Here is a 24,448-nt window from a genome sequence, read left to right as displayed (position 1 = left end):
AATCACAGTGAATGTGGCTCCATCTACTGCTAAACTCCTAGATCTACAATATATGGATCTAATATAGAGTTTTACTCAATCAGTTGAAATACTGAATACTCAAGAGAAAAAATATTTATATATTCAGTTATTCATTCAGTAAATGTAAATATAGGTTTATTTTAGTTATAATAGTTTTTTTGTCTTTTGTTATTTTACATTTGCTAACTTTTCAGAGATATTATAGAGCATTTAAAATTAAATAAGGCAATAATGTAATTGTTCAAAATATTTTTCCCATGTGTCATGTCAGGTTTGTTTTCATGTTTTATATTCCGGACAGTATCTAGTAAGTTCACATTTAATTTAATTCCAGATGCCTTAAAGATCGAAATTGCAATTGCATTTAGAAATGAATTAAATGTTAAGTACATATTACAAGACTTCACGTGCATGCTCATCCTCTTTTACGCTCCATAATAATTATCTTAATAATAAATAAGCATAAATAACCATATATAATTGAGATCATTCATTTAGTTGTGACCTTTTACAAATATATATTTACTAGTATTTTGTTAACCATAAAGAACAGTTCATGGACAACATCAACTTCATGCGGCGCTGCGCTTACTGATAAGTCTATGACTTCAAAGTACCGCGAGAACGATTGAAAAATATTTATAAACTGTAATAAATAATAATAAAATAATGAATCGTAAATGAATAAAGAAATAAGTTAAAATAAACAACATAATAAAAGTTGGCCAATGAGGAAAAGAGAAGATTAATCGCAATAATCGGAAGTGATGTATAACCGATGGGCGTGGTTTCCGCCCACACCGGAAGTGGGGCGAACAAACTCAATCCTTCCAGTTAACCAGAGTAATGGAACAAAAACAGTAATCCATTCACGCAAGTATTAAAAAATATAATTTAATGCTTTAATTTACTCCGATTATAAAAACTAAATCAACGCGCACACATGGTGATTATAACATTTTTTTATAAACAGCCTTTCTTTGATCAGTTAGCACGAGTACCACACACATAATCAGTGTTACATTATCATTTATTTGTGATCGTTTTTGCTTACGTGGTGCCTCCATATTCTGTTTCTGTTCCTAACTAAAGTATGTTTGTAAGTGTCTTTTTAATGCGATGTATGGCTGAGAGGCTACATGCTAAAGCAAAGCTGTCAAAACTGAGTCCAGCATGTTGTTTCTTAAAAACCAAGTGAGCTGTCGATGTAAACAGGATTTGAGTGTATAATATAGACCTAACGTGTTGTGAATGCCAGTGGGCTAATATCTAATCATATAAGATATCATATTACGAAACCCTAACACGCTACCTAGACAACATTGTAGATAAAACACAGTGAGCGCTTTATCTCCAGTAATTTAAAGATGATCTTTAAAGCAAAGATGATAGTCAACATACTAAGACCAGCAAGAGTCTTTCACTTAGTTTATTCTACAGAAGAATCTTTGCAAATCGTGCAAGGAGAGAAATCACACTTATTATTGTCATATTAATGTGTGTAGGGTTATGTTTTATAGGTGTAAGCCATGGCTCAGACTGAGAAGAAAGCAGGTCTGCTGAAGAGAACATCCTCTTCTAAGAAGCCACTGAAGGAGAAAGTTGTGCTTATGTATGATGAGATATTTGCGGTAAGTCATTAATAAATATTGCTAAATATTCTGTATTTTTTCCTATTTGTATTCCAATGTTGTATTTGTACATGTCTGATTTAATATACACGTTTCCATTTCAGCTGCATTCTAAACAAACAAAATAATGTATATTATAATATGTGTATTTTATTGGTTATCTGTAAAAATGTTGATATTTAACCTTAGAGACCGCGCGCCTCATCCCCAGGTAACTTCCGGTTTGTGTTTGGCTAGTATCTAATAATATAACTATTTATATTTCATTTATTTTAATATTAACTAATATAATTTTATTGTATAATTTAATTGTATTAAATAAACGAGTTGTTGAATTTTGTTCTATGTTCATTTTATTAAATGAACAATTTGTTGAATGGATCCTGTATCAGGAGACTAAATTCAAAATATTGGAGAGACAAGATTAGCCAAGGAACGGTTCTTCTTGGTTTCTTTTGCTTGTTATCAGATATATTCTAGAAGCACTCTATTGTTTGTGAATGTGTACCAGAAGTTAATTTTGAGTCACAAAAGTGCGCATTTGCAGTAACAATTGTGTATGTTGTTAAGATGAAACCGTCTATATCTACATGCATATGCATAATAAGATTAATTTTCGGAATAATCCGATTTCTTTGTTCTTAATTCCTGCAGAAGGAAGATCCGACTAAGAACAACCCTCGCTTCTGGGATGAATTGTTTTTGATGAAGGTCAGTGGCAACTAAAACATATCTCTAAATTTCCATTAAGTTCACCTGTTATTCTCTCATAAGCACTTTAGATAAAACATCCACCTGTTTAAATAAGTAGGTTTTACTGGTTGTTTTTATATTCTTCTGAACAGGTGAATCTTGAGTATCTGGAAGGAAAGTTAGAGGCTCTAGATGGAGATGAAGTGATGAAAATCAAAGACAACATCAACTGCTTGTTCCATCACTGTGTTCAAACGTTGGGTGAGGAACACCAGATCAAAGTAGTCAATGCGCTTCAGGTGAGAGGACAGGACAGGATATGCATGTAGATAAAGCATGTTTCATCTACACATTACACATCTGTACGTTATTAATTCGTGCCGATTTTTTTTCTAGTTATAGCCATTTTTTTTTATTTTAGCTAAAAACAAACATTTTAATGTGAAAATTATATTATTTAAATTATATTTTTTAATTTCTCATTGATTTCTTTAATAATCACATTTCATAAATTGTACATATATATAAAAAATAATATTCAATTATTAAAAATATATTTTTTAATTTAATTGTCATTTTTTAAATACATTTTTGGACATCCTTTTGCTATTATAATAATGAAAATCACTAATGAGGATCATTAGAATTTACCTACATACTCAAAAGTAAAACATCTGGACACATTACGGTCATTTAATTTTATAATTTTTATTAATTTTAATATTTTATAAAATATTAAGAGTTTGGTTCCAAAATGAGATATCTCCAAAAGTCATGTTGTTTATTATGTTATCATATTTTTATTGTGTTAGTTAGCTGTTTTATTTACTATGGCCTAAATCAAATAAAACCAACTGCAGTTTGATTGATATTAATTGTAATGCATAATAAAAAACGAGTTGGAGTTATATCATTTTGGAACCAAACTCTCCCAAAGATGTATATGTGAAGTGTAATTTTTTCCAATATTAAAATGCTTCCTATGTTACCATAAAATGCACCACAAGATGTATCTATTCCACTAGAGGATTGATTTCCTGAATAAATAAATGTGTAAATAATGTTTTGGTTTTGAGGTGAAATGACCTGCACGAAAAAACATGAAATACATTGTGGCATTCTGAAAATCTGCTTTTGTGTTTGGAGAAGACACACCCTGCATTGAAAAGGCATGGGGACAATATAGTGCATTGTTGACAGCAGTTGCGGTTCCTCTTTGTGTTTCTTTAGACTCTGTGTGCATTATTTCGAGGAGTTCACCAGAAGAACAAATCAGCCACGGGCTTTGACATCATCAACATGCTGATGGGCTTTGACAAGGCTGAACTCAGAATGAAGGTCTGTCAATGGCCCTCACATGATCTTGATGTTTGTGTTTTACGTGAAGATCTAATGAAATTCTGTTCTCAGGAGTTGATGGAGAGTTTGGATAGCCTGCTGTGCGGTGACGGATCAGAGAGTCTTAAGAGTTTATGTCTGAAACTGCTGCTGTGTTTGGTCACTGTAAGATCAGTACATTCATTACTGCATGACAATTCATTCTAATGTATTTCTCTTGCTAGCAGAGGGGTCATTGCAAAACATGGTGGGGTCACATTTCACCCATGCATTTGTATTGCAATTTTTATACTATTTGTAATTCTCAGTAGTGATTAGATTGATAAGATTTACATTAATGCAGTACAGTCATTCATTTTATTTCATGTAAAAATAAAAAGTAATATTTTTTTCTATATCAAACGATGACAAATATTCACGTTATGTTAGATTGATAAGATTTACATGAGGATTTAAATATAATATTTATTATAATATTCTGTATATTGAATCGCTGTAATTAGAATGAGATAGTGAATCGCGGTAATGTGAATAATATATTGCATTACGGTAATGAGATACTGTATATTGCATCACGGAAATGCGAATGAGATATAGAATTGCTGTAATGTGAATGATATATTGCTTTACGGTTGTTACGTCTGTAGTTATTTAGCTGTTAATTGGTCTAGGAGTTTAGCAGACATAACACGGAAATTACTATAGTTGTACGTGTGGGTCAGTGGTAGTAACAGAAAGACAACGAAAGAAAGGACAGACAACCAGTCAGCAATTAAGTTACACAAATTTAATTATAACTCGTAAGATAAAGTAATAGAATGATAAAGTAGATATATACAATATATACAAAGTAAAGAAAATGATGATAATAATAATAATACATTTTAATCCATAAACAATCTGGTGGAGAGGAGGGAGTTAAAGAGTGGTGCTTAAATCAAAGAACAAAAATATACCCAAACGTAAGCTAACTAATATCAGGGATCTAACTGACTAACAACATAAAATGTAGAAAGAAACATCTTCAGCGTACAAGACGCTATAACTAAATTAAACTCACTAACAAAACTAAACATACATTTTAGCACCACTCCTAATTCTAGTGTGTCTAATACATAGATACTTACTCTACGTGCATAAATGTAGGTCGCGACCTGCTTACCTGACTCACAACCTCTCCTGCCAAGATAATTGTTTTAGAGCCGGTACAACGGCTGAAGATTCCACGCGCATATCCATGGCGAAATGGTCAAACACACGAGCACACAAGCAAACACCAACACGAACAACAAAACAAGAGAGCATTGATCCGACTACAAACAGCAAAACACCGTAAAGCCCAAAGCACGGACCAATCTCTCAGAGTGATCTCGAACGAGGAAACAGTCCTCAAAGAGCGTGCACTCTGCCCAAACCAGAGTCTGTTTTAACTCTGCCGCCATCCATTTTTAAAGCACTCGTAAGCCGCTCTGTGACTGCCAATTGGTGGAGCGATCTCTGACGTCAGAACCCCACACCCGCAGATTGACAGGTGGATCAGCCAATAGCTTCCAAAATCTGAAACAGAATACAGACACACATACGCAGCTATGCATTGCCAACAAAATGATATAAGAGCGTTCGTAACACTCCCCTTCTTAAAGACTTGACATAAAGCAGATCTTTAAGCTCTAGATAAGGTATCGGCAACTATATTTTCAGAACCTTTCTTATGCTTTATAATCAAGTTATAATTTTGCACAATTAGCGCCCAACGCATAAGACGTTGGTTGTGATTGTACATTCTGGACAGGAACACCAAAGGATTGTGATCAGTGTACACAGTAACAGGCAAAACCGATGAACCCACATAAACCTCAAAAAACTGTAACGCCAGAATCAAGCCTAGAGCTTCCTTCTCGATGGTAGAGTAATTTCGTTGAGGTTTATTGAACTTTCGGGAAAAATAACAAATTGGATGCTCAAAACCCTCATCATCTTCTTGAAGAAGAACAGCTCCCATACCTAATGCACTAGCATCCACTTCCAATTGAAAAGAATGTGTGAAGTTTGGAGCAGCAAGAACAGGTGCACTAGTCAGCAACAACTTTGCACCATCAAAAGCACGTTGACACGGTTCAGTCCAACAAAATACATTAGTTGGACTTAGTAAACTGGTCAAAGGATGCACTACAGTAGAGAAATTTCGGCAGAAACCTCTATAGTAACCAGCCATTCCTAAGAACCGACGTAATTCCCGTCGTGTCGTTGGAATAGGAAAGTTAGCAATAGCAGATACCTTAGCGCTAACAGGACGAACTTGACCTTGTCCTACTTCTTTGCCCAAGTAGGTAATCGTTGCCTTACCAAATTCACACTTAGCTAGATTAATTGTCAAAGAAGCATTAGCTAACCTTTCAAAAACTGTCCGAAGAACAGTCAAATGCTCGGACCAATCCGACGAATAAATCACTAGATCATCTAGGTATGCACTACAATTTTTAACTCCTGACAGTACAATATTTACAAGGCGTTGAAAAGTTGCCGGGGCATTGCGTAGCCCAAACGCCATAACACGGTATTGTAGGAAATTATCCGGAGTAACGAAAGCTGAAATTTCCGCAGCTCGAGCGGTCAATGGCACTTGCCAGTAGCCTTTCAGCAAATCTAATTTCGTCACAAATTTAGCAGAACCTAAATTATCAATACAGTCTTCCATCCTAGGAAGAGGATAGCTATCAGGTACAGTCACAGAATTTACTTTCCGGTAATCTGTGCAAAACCGAAATGTACCGTCAGATTTTGGAACAAGAAGACAAGGTGAACTCCATGGACTATAGCTAGGTTCAGCCAAATCATTTTTTAACAAATAATCCACCTCAGCCTTCATCATAGAACGCTTACTATGATTCACTCTATAAGCGTGCTGTTTAATCGCTGAACTACACGTCACTTGAATATCGTGCTGTAATACATGAGTTTGAGTTGGCACATCACTAAACAACATAGGGAATTCTTGAATTAACTTCATAATATCCCGCTTCTGTGACTCAATCAAATTATCCAGATTTTCTGGCAAGCATTTCAAAATTTCTGAATTCAAAAGTCTACCACTCATTAATAAATCATTACGCAGTAAAATACCATCATCCGTAGAACATTCGCCAGACGTCAACAAATCCTCAGCATTTCCTGCAGTAAAGTCAGACAGATTACGAGCAACAGCACCCAACACCCCAATAGGCGCAGCAACTTTTTCTTTTTCCTCTGAAAATTTTTCAGACACCGGCCGAGGACAATATAATTTCAACATGTTAATGTGGCATGTTCGAAACTTGCGTTTGCGATCAGGCGTGTTTATCACAAAATCAGTCTCACTCAATCTCTTAGATACCTGGTACGGACCAGAAAACCGAGCGGTCAACGCCGAACCAGGTACTGGTAACAGTACTAAAACCTCATCTCCAGGTTGAATCTTACGCACCACAGCCTTCTTATCGTACCGTCTCTTCATGCCCTCCTGAGCAATTGACAACGATTTCTGTGCAAATGGACACGCAGTATGCAATCGTTCCCGAAACCGACTAACATAATCCAGCACGCTCTGTTCAGTGGATTTGTTATCATTTAATAACCCGTCTTTCATTACTTTCAGCGGACCTCGTACAGTGTGACCAAATACCAAGTCTGCAGGACTAAAACCCAGAGACTCTTGTGTTGCTTCTCGAACTGCAAATAGTACGAAGGGTACCCCCTCGTCCCAATCTTTCCCAGAACTTAGACAATACATTCTTAGCATTGACTTTAACGTCTGATGAAAACGTTCAATAGCACCCTGACTTTCAGGATGATATGCGCTGGAGATTCTATGTGTTATACCCAAAGTTTTCAAGACTTGTCTAAAAATTTTAGAAAGAAAATTTGTCCCTTGATCTGTCTGTACGACTTTCGGCAATCCGAATGTAGAAAAAAATTTGAGCAAAGCCTTGATGATAACAGGCGCAGTTATTTTTCTCAATGGAACGGCTTCCGGAAAACGTGTCGCAGAACACATAATGGTTAACAAAAACTGATTACCTGCCTTCGATTTCGGTAAGGGACAAACACAATCCAATATTATGTGTTCAAAGGGTTCGCAAATGACAGGAATCGGAATTAACGGAGCACGAGGAATCTTTTGATTAGGCTTTCCCATCACCTGACATTGGTGACAAGTACAACAATACTGAGATACGTCTCTCTTCAAACCAGGCCAGAAGAAATGTTTGAGAATGCGGTTGTAAGTTTTCGTCACACCCAAATGACCTGCTAAATCATGATCATGAGCCAAAATCAACACTTGTTTGCGGTACGCAGTAGGTAAAACAATCTGACAAACAACATCCCACTCATTAACCATATCTGATTTAGGACGCCATTTTCTTAATAACAGTCCGTTTTCAATCACATATTCCACAAGACTGGATGAATCGCATTTTGTTCTTGTAACAGCAGAAAAACATTTAGTGAGTGACAAGTCTTCTTGTTGTGCGCTCCGAATCCGTTCATAGGAAACCGGTTCCGCTAACAACTCAGACCCTGCAACAACCTCAACAGAATGCTTGTTAAGTACAACATCTTCATCGCCCTTTTTATCTACCTCCATATTTTCTTCAGTGAATACAGATGATATAAAAGAGTCAGACAAGATAATGTCATCCCCAATTCTGCGTTTCTGAGCACGAGTAACTACACTAGCAACAAATACCTCTGGAAAATGTTCAGAGATATCATCCACATGAATAAAACAGTCAGGCTTATCAACAACTTCCGGCACAGGTGACACTTTACCACCCGCTAAATCATTTCCGAGAATAAATGCCACCCCTTTTACCGGAAAGGAAGAACGTATCCCCACCTTCACAAACCCTGAGACTAGGTCACATTGTAAGTGTATCCGATGCAATGGTACCGAGACTACACCCATTTCAATCCCTTGTACTAATATACTGGATCCACAAGATGTCTGCTCTGACAGCGGAAGTGCATCAGCAATTACAAACGATTGACTTGCTCCCGTATCCCTCAGAATCCGTACCTTTCTCTGCTCTTCAGGTCTACCATGAACGGAGATAAGACCCTTCATCACGAATGGTTTAAACCCAGCATCAACTTCATCTTTCTCGAAAACAGTTTTAGACACGGTCTTCACAAAACTAACAGATTTTACCTGTCCTTGTTGATTCTTACGTTTAAGCATCAAACAATCAGAAATAACGTGTCCCACCTTATGACAATAGAAACATTCTCGTGTTTCTTTATTCTGTGGTGTACTACTTTTACTACGGGTATTCGAATTGTATGAATGAGCAGCAGACAAATTCGGTACTTGTTCTGATCGGGCCGAAACAAACACATTCTTATGCGTCAACACGTACTCATCCGCAAGAATCGCGGCTTGGGATAACAGAGTCACCTTTCGCTCATTCAGGTACGTGACTACTCGTTCTGGCAAACAATTCTTAAAATCCTCTAAAAGCATTAGCTCTCTCAATGACTTCAAATCTTGCACGTTGTTAGTAGACAACCATTTATCATAAAGAATTCCCTTCTCCCGAGCAAATTCCACAAATGTTTGTTGAGCTACCTTCTTATGGCTCCTAAAACGTTGTCGATACGCTTCAGGTACCAATTCATATGCACGAAGAACTGCATTTTTTACCACGTCATATGTCAAACTTTCCTCTAAGGATAGCGCAGAGCAAACGTCCTGTGCTTTTCCCACTAAGCGACATTGCAATAAAAGACACCAAACCTCCTTTGGCCACTGAAGTGAAGCAGCGACACGCTCAAAAGCAGCAAAATACGTATCCACTTCGGATTCTCTGAAGTGAGGCACTAAAGTGATATGCTTACTAACATCAAATGTAGCGATCGAATTTGTGGAAACAATGCCTGGGCTAACAGGATTAAACTGCGCATTTCGTTCAGAGGCAACATTCGCTGCCTCTAACTCAAGCTGTCGCAGCTTCACCTGTTTCTCAGCCTCAATTTCCATTTTTCGGATCTCTAAGCGCAACTTCATTTCGGCTTGGCGCGTCTCAGCTCGCTCCTGTCCTTCCATTTGGAGTCGGGCTATGCGAACTTTCAATCGTGCGTCATGCCCAGACTCTACAGAAAACGGAGAATGTGGGGAGAAGGGCGGTAGAACAGCCTTGATCTCAGCCTCCGCCTCCACCTCGGCATGCTCACCTATTGCCCCTTCCACACTCCCTGAGCTACTCGGACGTCTTTCCACAGCCGATATGTCAGCTTGCTCATCATCCGCATCTGGAAGTACAAACACTTTTAACTCGACCAAATTTTTCAAAATCTCACTCTTAATAATACCCTTTAGAGCTTGCCTCACCACAGGAATACCATAGTGGTCCGCTATCTGCAACAACTCGTCTTTTCTACATCGCTCAAATACTTGCAAAGTTGGGTCAGCAACAAACAATTGCAAATCAAAAGTACTCATGGTCCTATTACCAATATAATAACACTTCACAATGGACAAAACAATTCCTTTTCATTGCAATTTTTCGTTCCCCCTCAGAAACACACACATACAACTATCTTCCGAGATAATATAGTAATCCATATATATTTAGATCCCTACCTCAAAAAGAGATAGAAGATCCCGGACGAGCCCCCAATTATGTTACGTCTGTAGTTATTTAGCTGTTAATTGGTCTAGGAGTTTAGCAGACATAACACGGAAATTACTATAGTTGTACGTGTGGGTCAGTGGTAGTAACAGAAAGACAACGAAAGAAAGGACAGACAACCAGTCAGCAATTAAGTTACACAAATTTAATTATAACTCGTAAGATAAAGTAATAGAATGATAAAGTAGATATATACAATATATACAAAGTAAAGAAAATGATGATAATAATAATAATACATTTTAATCCATAAACAATCTGGTGGAGAGGAGGGAGTTAAAGAGTGGTGCTTAAATCAAAGAACAAAAATATACCCAAACGTAAGCTAACTAATATCAGGGATCTAACTGACTAACAACATAAAATGTAGAAAGAAACATCTTCAGCGTACAAGACGCTATAACTAAATTAAACTCACTAACAAAACTAAACATACATTTTAGCACCACTCCTAATTCTAGTGTGTCTAATACATAGATACTTTACGTGCATAAATGTAGGTCGCGACCTGCTTACCTGACTCACAACCTCTCCTGCCAAGATAATTGTTTTAGAGCCGGTACAACGGCTGAAGATTCCACGCGCATATCCATGGCGAAATGGTCAAACACACGAGCACACAAGCAAACACCAACACGAACAACAAAACAAGAGAGCATTGATCCGACTACAAACAGCAAAACACCGTAAAGCCCAAAGCACGGACCAATCTCTCAGAGTGATCTCGAACGAGGAAACAGTCCTCAAAGAGCGTGCACTCTGCCCAAACCAGAGTCTGTTTTAACTCTGCCGCCATCCATTTTTAAAGCACTCGTAAGCCGCTCTGTGACTGCCAATTGGTGGAGCGATCTCTGACGTCAGAACCCCACACCCGCAGATTGACAGGTGGATCAGCCAATAGCTTCCAAAATCTGAAACAGAATACAGACACACATACGCAGCTATGCATTGCCAACAAAATGATATAAGAGCGTTCGTAACAACGGTAATGAGATACTGTATATTGCATGCTGTAATGAGAATGAGATATTGCATTAAGGATATGCAAATGAGATTTACCCAAATTGTCTTTTGTCTTAATCTTTTGGTGCCAGTACAGTGAACTTGATACAGTAAACATATATAAACAACTTGTATTTCAAAAGCAAAGTTTTATGATCTTTATTTTACAGTAGTCAAGCCTTATTACATCTACAATTGCAGTGTTTTAGCACAGATCATCTTAGCAGAAGTAGTTGTTGTCACACATGTTTATGATGTGTTCATTTTTTTTAGGTGACGGATAACATCAGTCAGAACACCATACTGGAATATGTGATGATCAACAGTATCTTTGAGGCCATTCTACAGGTGAGATTGTTTACTGCCACTGAGGTGTATGACAAATTAACTGTGTTAACAGTGATGTCATGTCATACATATTGCCTGTTTTAACTGTATTCTTCAGATTCTATCGGACGTGTCCAGTCGATCTCAGCACGGCTATGATTCTGTGGTCCTGTTAGCTCTCCTGGTCAACTACAGGAAGTATGAGGTTTGTAAGGTCTCAGATCTTTTCCTATGTTTGGAATTTTTATAGTGTCTTCCTTATGTAGTGTTGGTATGAAGTCAAGTGACCATATAAAATCACACCCAGAACACCTTAGAAACTAAATTTCAACCACCCACCCAAGCATCATGCCACATGCTGTTTTTTACACCGGTGTGCAATATTTAGGTCCATGTTATCTAAAGCATGTTTCAGTTTAACTCATTTTGTCTCTTTTATTGTAGTCCGTGAACCCTTACATTGTGAAACTGTCAATAGTGGACGACGAGCCCACGCTGAATGTAAGTGAATGGGGCGTTCTTCAAGATTATATTTATTAATTCCAATCATTTATTGACTCATATGGAAGTTTAATGCACTGTAATGTTTTGCAGGGAATGGGAATGGTCATCCACCATGCACTTTCAGATTACAACAGGTAACCAAATGCCTATTTTTGTGTTAGCAAACATTTGTCGTAGACTGAAATTTTATGTGTTCTTGGCTGTTTCCACAGGCAGTATAAAGATAAAGAAGAGGAAAACCAAGGAGGCTTTTTCTCTGCCCTAAGCAGCATGGTAAGAAGGATTGAATAGTCTTAAAAAGTTTAGAAGCATCTAGTCAAAGAAAAAAGAAATCGTTTTATCATAATGACATTTGACTATATGACATTTTAAGATGAAACACAGTTTCTTTTAGGAGCCCCCAAATCTTGTTCACATACATATTAATAAAGCTTTTAAATATATCCCCTAAGTAGATAATGACTTTGTTCACTTTCTCATAAAAATATACTGCTTAGTTTAAGAGGACTTGGAATATACTGCTGTAAATTGCACAGACTTCTTTATTGTACTTTTTAGGTAATTTTTGAAGCAATTGGAGCCAGTCGCCATTCACTTTAATTGTACAGTTTCTGTGACATTCTGAAATATTCTATTTTGGGTTCTTAGTCATAAAAGCTTAAATCACACAAGGTAAATTAAATGGAGAAAATAAATCAAATAGACAGAATTTGTTTTTGTTCAACCAGCCATTTAAATTCAGCGTTTGGTAAGTCACAGTAAATTAATTGTAATACTGCTTTCGTCCACAGGTGGGCAGTATGTTTATTGCTGATGCAGACGAAAAGCTCTCAGTGCAGTAAGTCATAACAAATACATCTTATAGTTGATTTGCATTAAATTAATTTAATATTTAAAAACATTTGGCAGCTTTATTTTATTGTTGAGGGACAAAAATGTGTTCTGATATATTTGAGTAATGCCCTTGTACGTATGTATTTATATTGTTACATCAGTGCACAAAGTCAGCTTTTACATTCACCATAAATCTCTAGCTGAAGGGTGGTGGTATTATAATAAAAGCCTTTTTATTTACGGCTTAATGCTTTTGCCATTGTGTCAAATCCTTCATATGTCTGATGACTTTATGGTCCTTTAGGACGAATGAAGCCATCCTGCTGGCTCTGTATGAGGCCGTTCATCTCAACAGGAACTTCATCACAGTTCTCGCACAGGTACAGTACACAGTACTGCATAAGAACTCTTATTTCTCATAATCTTGTTTTTTTTATCTGTATTATTGTACACCTGCGTGTTTCCATGCATAGAGGTGCAGGTCATAGAAATGTTAGATGATGATGTCATTCATGCATCTGGTTTGTCAATTACAGAGCCATCCAGACATTGACATGACCACAACATCTGTGACTCCTGTTCCAGCTTCACCCACGACACCGCTGGGCACCACGCCGCCATCTCTGGACTGTGAGTTTTGCCATTTTTCCCATCATGCACTTTAGATTTGCTCCCTATTGTGTGCAATTAAGGCAAAAGCAAACATTTTTTCAATGACAAGACTCTTCAAATATCTCTTCTGCTGTTGTTCAGTTGTTAATTGGGTTTATGTCGATTTATTTGTGCAATTTCCGCATTTAGCTCGGTTTGCTTTACCTTCGCTCTGTTTTAATGGTTGTACAAATAAGAGGAGCATCATCAGAAGCGAGGCACTTCAGGGTTATTTCAATAATGAAACGAAGAACTGAGGCATGTCGCTTAAAACGCTGCTTAGACAGCTGCTGTTCACCGAATGGCCCTGCAAGCTGAACTTTCAATTTGGGCTGTTATATACTACCAGCATGTTTATTTCTTAAACCTTATTTCTCTCTAACATCTCTAACATGTGAGCCTTTAAACACAAGGCTGCCTTTTGTGTCGCTTCCTTTTGGAAATCCATTTGCTTTATGAAATATATAAATTTGCTTAGATGTGGTGTGTGAACATAAAAACTAAGCTTTCAAATCATATTGTCCAATTAATATCTGTGTGTAGAATAATATATAATAAGGGTTTTTGTCACGAATTTGGAATCAAAACAACACATAAGTGTTGGTTTAAAACAGACACAGTGAAGATTTGACGTATTTCAATGTGTGTTCAAAGGGTTAACAGTTCTTTTGGGCCATTGTCTCGAAACCACAGAAACCTCATGGCAGTTAAGATTTTAATTATAAAACATAACTTGGTAACACAAAACTGTTCATATTAATTTTGTTCTCAACCTTTTACAGAGCTGTGAAATGTATGTAATGTAAGTCAAATAAAAATATTCTAAAAAACTATTGAATGTTCTACTAGATGTTCTCAAATCACGAAAAAATACATAAATAGTGATTGACTGAATATTCACGGATAATAAAATTGAAGAACTAGTGGAGAGTTGTCCATGACTGATATTCTCATCCATTTTTAACTCATTCGCCGCCAGCCTACGCCAGCGTTTTTTAACATTTTCACCCAAAGTTAATGACTCACTGTAAATTTTCTGTAAAGAATATATGGACAATATGTCAAATGAAAGAACAGAGTCTCAGCTTTGAAACAAAAGAAACCGTATACTTCTATCTTCATTTGTTCGTTTTTTATCACTCATTAGATATGGGTAGGTTTCTTCAAAAATGCATAATTTTGATTAAACAGCTGAGATAATTAACGTTTTTTTTCAAAGATTCCGCTCAGATTACACTCAGAACAATCATTAAAAATCGCTAAAACATATACGTTCTAGGTTCTGGGATTCTGTACTTTTTCCCAAAAATGTGTAATAGCGCCACCTGCTGTAAAACAGTACAAACACTGATTGCCGTAAAAACTCGTCTTTGGCGGGGAAGCGTTTTCTCTTAAATGACGAGATAACTCATCAATGGCAGTGAAAGAGTTAAAGGACTGTTAAAATACACAAAAAACGACACCCTGCATTCCAATCACATGCTATACGTCCTAATAGCATTCGAAAGTAGACTGAGTATGTGCCAAATCGTATATTGAAGAAGGTATTCCAAAGATTCCCGGATGGTCTACTACTTCCGGTAGATATTTTTGCAGAAAGTTCAGAATGATGCACACTCTGACGGCAGATATTACCCACAACTCACCGCTAGTAGGCGGAGTTAAGCGACGCTCCACTGCATTAAAAAATGTGACAAAATGTGACCCTGGACAACAAAACCTTACGGGTTAATTTTTCGAAATTTCGACATTTTCGGCAATTCTACATAATCTGAAATCTTAATGAGATGTAAGATATGACAATATATGGTTGAGATACAACCGTTTAAACCTAGGAATCTGAGAGTGCAAAAAAACCTAAATATTTTAGAAAATGGCCTTTGAAATTGTTAATCAAAGGCACTGTAGCAGGCAATCCACTTTTTATATATTTAAGGTAGGAATTTACAAAATATCTTCATGGAAAATTATCATTACTTAATATCCTAACGATTTTTGGTACATTTTGACCCCAACAATGTATTTTTGTCTTTTACTAAAAATGTTGACTGGTTTTGTGATCCAGGGTCACAAATTATATAACTGATGCGTCACTAAAGTATACAGTAAACATTACATACAAAATAATGAATGAATAAATACCTTACTTGAAAGAAGAGCTGTATTTTGATGTGTGTGACAGTTATTGTCGTCAAGGCAACAACGGCCACTTCCGCTTCCTGTTAGTATGTCCCAGTTTGTGTAACCCTGATGTACCTTATCCTAAAAAGCGATTGAAAATTCATTCTTTCTCTCCACAGTGATGAATAATCCTGAACTTCCTCTGGACCCAAACTTGCAGACGAGTAATCTTCTTATAACGTTCCTGAAATATTCCTCCATCGTAATGCAGGACACCAAAGGCAAGATATCTCTGTCGTTCTGTTTATTGTTTCTCTATATCCCGACCTGATGAGATGTATTTCTGTCCGCTGTCTACATAGACTAAGGCTACTAAGGCAGCATCGCAACGAAATCAAAACTTTTGAAAGAACAATGCAGAATGTTCACAAAGCAAAATATACGACTCACATTATAGTTTGCTATTAGCATAATGCTAAACTGTGGATTCGATCCTTTTTTATCATTGCTTCATTGATATTTCATACGTTGTGTTGATTTACTTTTTTCTCGCTTTGTTTGCCATCATAGATCAGTTTGTTTGGAACTTGTTGCAGTGCATTATGGGATAGTCATTAAAGTTAATGTCATGCTGGTCAAAGAATAAAACTGACTAGCCGTAGCATACTCTGCATTTGTATCATGTCTTGAATGCTGCCTACTAGCTCACTAGATTTTAGAACGTAGCCCTTTTTTGTAATCTTTTAAACTAATAATTAATAACATAATAATGAATCTTAAATATTTGTTGTTATGTTTTCAGATGAACACAGACTCAACAGCGCTCGACTGTGCCTCATTATTCTGACATGTATAGCCGAGGTAATGCCGCTTTGGATATTTTGATGATTTTTTTTATGTGCTTTCCTTAAATTGATGATATCTCGCTATATGTTGAGCAGGACCAGTATGCCGACGCTTTTCTCCACGATGACAACATGAACTTCAGAGTCAACTTGCACAGAATGGTAAGCAAGTTAATGCTTGAATACATAAGTCAACTGCCCCCTTATGTGTTATCAACATGATTTCACAAGGCTGTTGAGAGATCTTTTGGTGTAAGACCAGAACATGAATTGATCTTTAATTCATTCATTTCAGCCAATGAGACACCGGAAGAAAGGGGCGGATAAAAACATTCCCTCTCGACCTTTAGTCTGTGCGGTCCTGGGTAAGTTCAGAATTCAGTGTAAAATATGAAATATATGATAAACGAATGTTTTTGAATATCTGATCGGTTTTGCAGATCTTATGGTGGAGTTCACCGTCACTCATATGATGAAGGAATTTCCCATGGATCTTTATACGTGAGTCTTCATGCGGTATTCGGGTTTAGACACTTGTGATGCTTCTTTTACTGAGGACACTGTGAGAATGAATGCATTTCTGTGTTTGTAGGCGATGTGTTCAGATTATTCACAAACTGATCTGCTACCAGAAGAAATGCAGAGTTAGACTACACTACACCTGGAGAGAACTCTGGTCAGGTAAGACTGGCATAAGTGTGCTTCTGACCATAAGGCAGATATGTTACACTGAATTCCGTTCAGTTTTATTCTTTTCTGTCCTGTTTTATTAGATTTTTATGCTTTTAATTCTATTATGTCCTATCCTATTCTATTTGAACGCTGCTTATTCTTTTTTATAATATGCTTTTCCATTCTGTTCTGTTGTATTTTATTGAATATTTGTATTCTTCCCTATTTTGTGATATGCTTTTCTATTATTTCATTATTATTATTGAGACCACTCCAGATTTTTCAAATCAACATTTCTAGATGTATTGTGGCCATTCCAGTCCGTGAATTTTAACAAAATCAAACCTCAGGACTGACATAAAGTTATCCAACTGCAAATGTGAAAGACTTAAAAGACTTAAAAACTGTGATTAAAGTCGAGGTCACTACATTAAAAATAGTTTTGTAACTTTTTCTATATGCATGGACTAATAATATTATGGCGCTTTTCCACTGTATGGTACCATCAGGTTTAGTATGACTCGGCTCGGTACAGCTCATTTTACTTCGGCTCACATTGCTTTTCCACAGCAGTTTAGTAGCGCTTCAAAGTGGGTGGGGATTAGAACCGTATCTTCATGGTGGCACTGCCGTAGCATCATTGTGAACGCAACAAATACCCGCACAACACAGGAGTAATGGACCATATCGATGGCGGATGGCAGCAAAACCAAATACTGCTAAAATACCGGAGAGTTTGGGAAATCTTACAGTAAAGAGCAGACAACGATCATTTGGTTTGCTCGGCGGGGCACAAGGGTAAGCTAATGTAGCATTTAGCATTGTGTTAAGGGTCTCAATCTATTTTACTGTCACGAAGCATATAAAGAAATGCCTAAATTACGTATTAAAATGCATATTCATATGTTGCAATTCCAATGATGTTGGCAATGATTCTCTCACATTTTGGTATTGACACAGTACGCTTGAAACCTCAACTGAGGTACTGTACCTCAAAAAATCCCCCAAAAAGGAGCTGTACCGTGCAGTACTATGCAGTGGAAATGCACCATTACTGTTGTATTGCTTAAAAGTGAATATGAACTTTTAAATATTTCTTTGCAGTATTAGATATCTGAAAAAATATAGAGCATCCTTTCTGTTATTTGCACCCCTTTTCATTTTCTGCACATAAATACAAATCGAAACTTGGAAGAAATATTGTTAGTAGATTACAGAATGAAACAGAATTGATTATTTTAATTTTTAGGTAAACTTTTACAAACAGATTTAACAATATCATTTTAATACTGAGCTTTTTCGATGATTAATTCCAGAATAGTGAATGCAGATGAACATATGGTAAAAAAGAGAAGTCTTAGTATAGAACTGTGTGTCTCTGTTTCTACCCCAGTAATTGATCTGATAATACCCATGTTAATCCATGCTAACAGTTGCATAAGGTCGCAGGTCTAAGGAGTGATGGTTTTCGCGTTAGGAAATCAGTTTGATCAGATGGCTGTTAATTGTGTTTCTCTAGCTCTCATTAACCTTCTGAAGTTCCTGCTGTCTAATGAGACCAGCCTTCTGGGAAAGCACAATATCTTCCAGCTGGCTCTCCAGGTAAAACAACACTGCCCGTGAACAACAGTTTGTCGGGTCTTTGAGTACAAATACACTCGGGGCTCATTTCCAGTTTGTCACCTTCCTTGACTAATAACTTCTCGCTCGTAGGTCGTGAACCTCTTTAACATGTTTATCACGTATGGAGACACATTTCTGCCCACCCCCAGCAGTTACGACGAGCTCTATTATGAGATTATTCGGATGCATCAGGTGTTTGAGAACCTCTACTGCATGGGTAAGTCCCGTGACATCACCCGCAACACTTTTGATGTGCTTTGAATAGACGTGTGTGTTTTTGTCACTGACCTGATCTTTATGACATCACAGTGCTGAGGGTCTCGACCAACACAGGTCAATGGAAGGAGCCGGCTAGTAAAGTTACTCATGCACTCATCAATGTCAGGTAAGAAAAGTGATCTGACTGACTGTATAAACTTGTTGACACCGTATGTTTGACATGTATAATGTTAATTTATGCCTGATTCATTGCAGTGTAACACATTGAAAATGCAATACGCCAAGTTATCTTATAAATAATTTTTCGTTTAATTGCCAATTTATTAATATTTTGCATTTCATTTGTTGTTAATTTTAATTTACATGTTAGTTTTAAATTCGGACCCTGCATGTTTGACATAGATAATTTAACTTTATGCCAGATTCATTGCAGTATCAATATAAATAATGATTTTTATTGTTTAATTATTTTAGATTTAGTACACTTATATACGTGTATAAACTTGTTATTTTGTTACAAATAATAATGTGTACTATTTGAATAATAATAATAATTTAATTATACAACTGCAATAGGCAAAGTTATTTGATTTTTTTTACTGCGAATTCATTAATATTTTACATTTCATTCTATTTCTATATTTTTTAATTTACTTGTTGATATTATTTACATTTATAACTCTTTAGTATATTTGATTTTGTCATTTTATTATTTTTTATATTACTAAATAATATTATATAATTTAATTTCCGTTTTAGTTAGTTACATTTGAGTTTATTTTCTGTTAAAAGGTTTAGTAACCAAGACATTGTACCCGACAGTTCAACTTACGAATTAGTATTATAAGCTTAACATTGTTTATTAGGCTTTTCAAAACATTTTATTTTTATAATTAAAGGCATAAATTTACGGACTTCAAGGAATATTCTAAATAAATGATTAATTATCATAGCAGAAAGGTATAAATCTAATAAACAAAATGTGTATATAAACCGTATCAGATAGTAAATTCCAATGTATAGTTACAAATAATAGACTACTTATTCTGAACATAAGCTTGTTAATTTTAGCTGATAATAAGATACCTGCTTATTTACGCCTAGAATACACCTTAATAAATATTTGTAAAGTAAATATATAATTACATATCTGTAATTGATATTAATATTTAAAAACACAGATTTTGTCTGTGAACACAAATTAGTTCAAGTCCAAGACTGATCGCTTTATAGCTGTAGTAAAACTTGCTGTCCAGAGTTAATTCATTTTTGTGCGCTGAGGTTATGGGGAGGACAGTGAATAAATTATTGATTTTTGAGGCTGAGGTAATGCTTAAGCTTTCTCCAGCATTCATAGATGTCACAGAGTGTTTGCGCCACACAAAAGAAGTGGAGTGCTTTTTCTGAAACATACATAATGCAAAGGCTTACGGGGGAATGCAGAATATTTTAAAGAACCGCGCCTTTTCTGTTTCGCTAAAGTGGGACAGAACGGTTGCAAACTCTGGATTTTTTAATACAGAGCTTGCATTTTACACACAGACATGTTCAAATCTTTCTCATTTGACCAGATTGTCCTTTATGTTTTTACTTTCAGGGCGATTATTAACCATTTCAACCCTAAAATTGAGTCATATGCTGCAGTGAATCACATCTCCCAGCTGTCAGAAGAACAGGTAATCCAATACCAAAATCTGCCTTTCTGCAAGGAAAAATGTGGCAAATTGTTATTTATCAGGAAGAATTGTGAAATTATAGCAGATCATAAAAATTATCTACCGACTTAAATCATTTTATATCATGTGTACCTGTATGTGTGTGTCTATAGGAATATTCCACACATAAAATGTTATTAGAGTAATCATTCATTAGTGAGACACCCGCTGGTGTTAATGGGCACAGGTGTTGCGTAATTGCCCTTTGATCTGTAGGGTAATGATGGCACGTTGCAGAAGCGTGGTCAGTTTTACAGATGGTCACGCCAGCTGTGTCACTCACAATCGTGGATCGTCGACTCTTTCATCTCGTTATGCCAGATGCTACCTCGTGACCTCCATCAGATCTAAAAATCACACCCTAGCAGTTTGCTTTGATTCGGATCAGTATTAGATTAGATTAGATTCAACTTTATTGTCATTACACATATACAGGTACAGTGTAACGAAATGTAGTTTAGGTCTAACCAGAAGTGCAATTAGCAAGTGCAGGATATACAGTGTGAATAAATACAGAATACAATATTAGGAAAATAATTTACGTTGGGCATGTACTATGAAAATATGACAATCGGTATGTACTATGAACAATATATACAGAAGGCTATATACTGTGAACATTAATGTACAGGAGGTTATGAACAGATAACAATATAGACTATACAATAGTGCAAGTGTGCATTAGTTACAGACATTAGCTATTAAAGTTACAGTGCAGTAGATGAGTTAATGTGGTTATTAAAGGTACGGTGCAATACATGAGTAGATGCAGATATACAGTCACAGTGCAGTAGATGAGTTAATGCAGTTATTGAAGTTATAGTGCAATAGATGAGTAGATGCAGTTAGTTATGCGATAGATGCAATAATGCAATAGATGAGTTACAGTGCAGTAGGTGAGTTAGTGCAGTTATTAAAGTTACAGTGCAGTAGATGAGTTAATGCAGTTATTAGTATTTGAGTAACACTGTTTTTTCTGTTTGTTAGAACCAAGATATGTTGTTGTTTTGTAAGATTAGCTGTGTGACGGAGCAGTTTGGAGTGTCATTGTTTATCTGGAACCGCTTTAATATTGTACTCGTCCAGATACAGGAGAGCGAGTTGGCACTAAAACTAGAGCGAGAGCGCTTTTTACTCAATGATGAATAAATTTACAGTTAATCCGCGGGTCACATGCGTTCAATGTATGTAGGGCCGCTCTGTATGTTGATATAAATAGTATATTCTAAGGTGTTAGAAACATAACAGTTCGTTACGTAAGGTCTTTATACACCTCTGAAGAAATAGTTTTATATTATCTTGTATTTCTGTCAATAGATCCTCCTTAAAACCCTGTATTGTTTCTTTACGGTTTTAAAGTTGAGGCTGCTTGGGCTGCGCAAAATGTTAATATTATCGTAGTTTATCGCAAATGTGCATATCGCAATGGTTAACAGTAACTGAATGGTTTTAATACTTCACTTACATATGTAACTGAACTGGTGTACAATAAAATGATATACAGTCAAAGTTTTAGGTCATCAACGGTTGTTATACAATATTTCGTTTTTAAATAAAGTTTAATATAGTTCAAATTAGTTGTTTGAACTAAAGCTGCAATTCGTAATTTTTTTTGGTTAAAATTAACTTAATTAGGTATTGCGCAACTTCACGAAACATCAGTGTCGAAAACTGCGTGTTTACCTTTTGCAATTTATAATTGTAAGCTTTTAAAAATGATTTATAAAAGCATCGGATTTCTCGTTTTTCAACACATGTAAAGATCTGTATGTAAAGTAACCTGCAATTTTATCTTTCGAACAGACATGGCGATAGAGAGTCAAAAGTTATTAATTGCGGCTTTAAGCCTTTATTGTATGGCATTGTTTACCAAATTTATTTACCATCCAGGAATTTCCCACCTACCTACAGTTTTTTGCAAACTGAGGTTTCGGGCTATTCATGATTTTCTAGAAAGTAGGCAATTTCGGACGCAGGATAATTATCACTTTTTCAACAAAAAAATTGCAACAACAATTTTTTGCGTCATGGCAGTGCCATTTGCATGGACGAAGGTCACTGACATTAACAGATACTGTGTGTTTCTCCTGTAGGTATTGGAGGTGGTACGGTCAAATTATGATACGTTGACCTTGAAGCTGCAGGATGGTCTGGATCAGTTTGAGCGATACTCCGAACAGCCCAGAGAGGCCGCGTTCTTCAAAGAGCTGGTGAGGGCTACGGTTTATTTCAATCGGAAGCAAGATTCTCTTTCTGTTCACGATTTTGGGTTTAATGTGACGCGGCTGTAATTTTCCAGGTGCGCTCCATCAGTCTGAACGTGAGGAAGAACGTCTCTCTCAGCACGATGAGTCAAGACCTTCTTCTGAAGGAATTCTCCTCTATATCCTGAAGGATCTGAAACTGCTTCCAAAATGACCCCCACACACCTGAGGCTACTCAACCTGACAGCAGACGTTGCAGACGATAATACTGGATTTGATCCGCAGACTGTATTAACAATGGGGTGTGTGTGTGTTTGGTCATGTTCAGATCAGACTTGTATTGGCTTAACAAAGCAATCGGCCAAACTTTGCACAATGTGAATTTTGATTCTGACTAACCGGTATTCACTTTTCCTCTTTCCTTATTTCATTTGGCGGTCTGGTCCTTTTCTTGTTGAATTAAACCGTATGTTCTTCATTGGCTTTACTACCAAACTGATGAAATCGTTGTGCTCGCATGTGTTTATCTTTTATTTTTTTCACAAATAACTTTGTTTTGTTTTTTGGCAGCGGATACAACAAAACTGTCTGGGTCATATTTCACCCATCAAAATGAATTGAAAATAAATTATATTTTGAATGCAAAAACATGGTTCGGTTCGCGACCGGAGGAGCATATTTTTTTCATGACTAGGAAGTTAATGAAAAATAGTAATTTGAAATACTCATTACCGTAATGCAATGTTAAAAAAAATCAATTCATTTACAAAGTACTTCTATTAATTACCATAAAACAGTTATGTTTTTAATGTTTTTAAAGCGAGGTATGATTTGTTATTCTTTTCTTATTTGGTGGTGAGATATGAGTCGGACATGTTCATAAGATGCACTAATTGTTCAATCTGACAGTCTTTGGATATTTTTCTCCTCAGTATTTCTCAGCATTGCCAGAAGTATCGTGAAAAGATTGTACGTGGTTGCAGTTATAGAAAATGAACGTTTACTTATGCAACACTGGGTACAGAAGAATGTATTCATTTGACATAAAACTGAAATTATAGTTCATATGATATGAGATCAGAGAACGAGCTGTTTATATTTTCATTTTGGTTTCGGTCTATTATTAAAGCATAATAGAATTCAATCCAGTTCTACTGTCAGTTAGTTAAAATCAACAGATGGAGGAGAACCGAATTATCAAATCCATTTCGAAGACGTTCTTTGTAAATTCTTCCTGGTTTTAGTTCATGGGTGAGTCTTTCAGATTACGCCTTGGCTCTCTTGGCCTTAGTATTCTTATTTATGGGTGTTTGTTTCTGAATTAAATCATATTTTGTACTACGCATAAAATGATGGTCAGTCTCTTTGCTTTGAATTGTG

General features: G+C 36.2%; 1 protein-coding gene across 4 annotated transcripts; it reads left to right on the top strand.

Moving 5' to 3' along the window:
* The first annotated feature begins 807 nt into the window (after nucleotides 1-807).
* armh3 (armadillo like helical domain containing 3) lies at nucleotides 808-24,212 on the top strand. 4 transcript variants are annotated; one of them, XM_056758910.1, is made up of 26 exons: nucleotides 808-894; nucleotides 1,542-1,652; nucleotides 2,307-2,363; nucleotides 2,498-2,644; nucleotides 3,576-3,683; nucleotides 3,756-3,848; nucleotides 11,627-11,701; nucleotides 11,799-11,885; nucleotides 12,125-12,181; nucleotides 12,275-12,318; nucleotides 12,397-12,457; nucleotides 12,976-13,022; nucleotides 13,323-13,398; nucleotides 13,555-13,648; nucleotides 15,970-16,071; nucleotides 16,593-16,651; nucleotides 16,732-16,797; nucleotides 16,931-17,000; nucleotides 17,076-17,136; nucleotides 17,228-17,316; nucleotides 18,827-18,909; nucleotides 19,021-19,147; nucleotides 19,240-19,315; nucleotides 20,747-20,825; nucleotides 22,958-23,074; nucleotides 23,164-24,212. In XM_056758910.1, the coding sequence occupies exons 2-26, from the start codon at nucleotides 1,551-1,553 to the stop codon at nucleotides 23,254-23,256; spliced, it is 2,070 nt and encodes a 689-aa protein (XP_056614888.1). In that variant the 5' UTR covers nucleotides 808-894; nucleotides 1,542-1,550; the 3' UTR covers nucleotides 23,257-24,212. The 4 variants fall into 4 exon arrangements, with proteins under 4 accessions (XP_056614888.1, XP_056614889.1, XP_056614890.1 ...); XM_056758911.1 differs by having other exon boundaries at nucleotides 818-898; XM_056758912.1 differs by having other exon boundaries at nucleotides 822-898; nucleotides 1,527-1,652.
* Nucleotides 24,213-24,448: the final 236 nt, after the last annotated feature.

The sequence above is a fragment of the Triplophysa dalaica genome, chromosome 10 (genome assembly GCF_015846415.1).
Source record: "Triplophysa dalaica isolate WHDGS20190420 chromosome 10, ASM1584641v1, whole genome shotgun sequence".
Lineage (NCBI taxonomy): Eukaryota > Metazoa > Chordata > Actinopteri > Cypriniformes > Nemacheilidae > Triplophysa > Triplophysa dalaica.
Note: the sequence above shows the minus strand (reverse complement) of the source record. Positions and strands in the feature narration are given on the sequence as shown.

Coding starts and splice junctions, on each gene's coding strand:
- armh3 (XM_056758910.1), top strand. CDS start 1,551: ATGGCTCAGACTGAGAAGAAAGCAGGTCTGCTGAAGAGAACATCCTCT. Junction 12,182..12,274: donor ACGACGAGCCCACGCTGAAT/GTAAGTGAATGG, acceptor AATGTTTTGCAG/GGAATGGGAATGGTCATCCA. Junction 23,075..23,163: donor CCGCGTTCTTCAAAGAGCTG/GTGAGGGCTACG, acceptor GTAATTTTCCAG/GTGCGCTCCATCAGTCTGAA.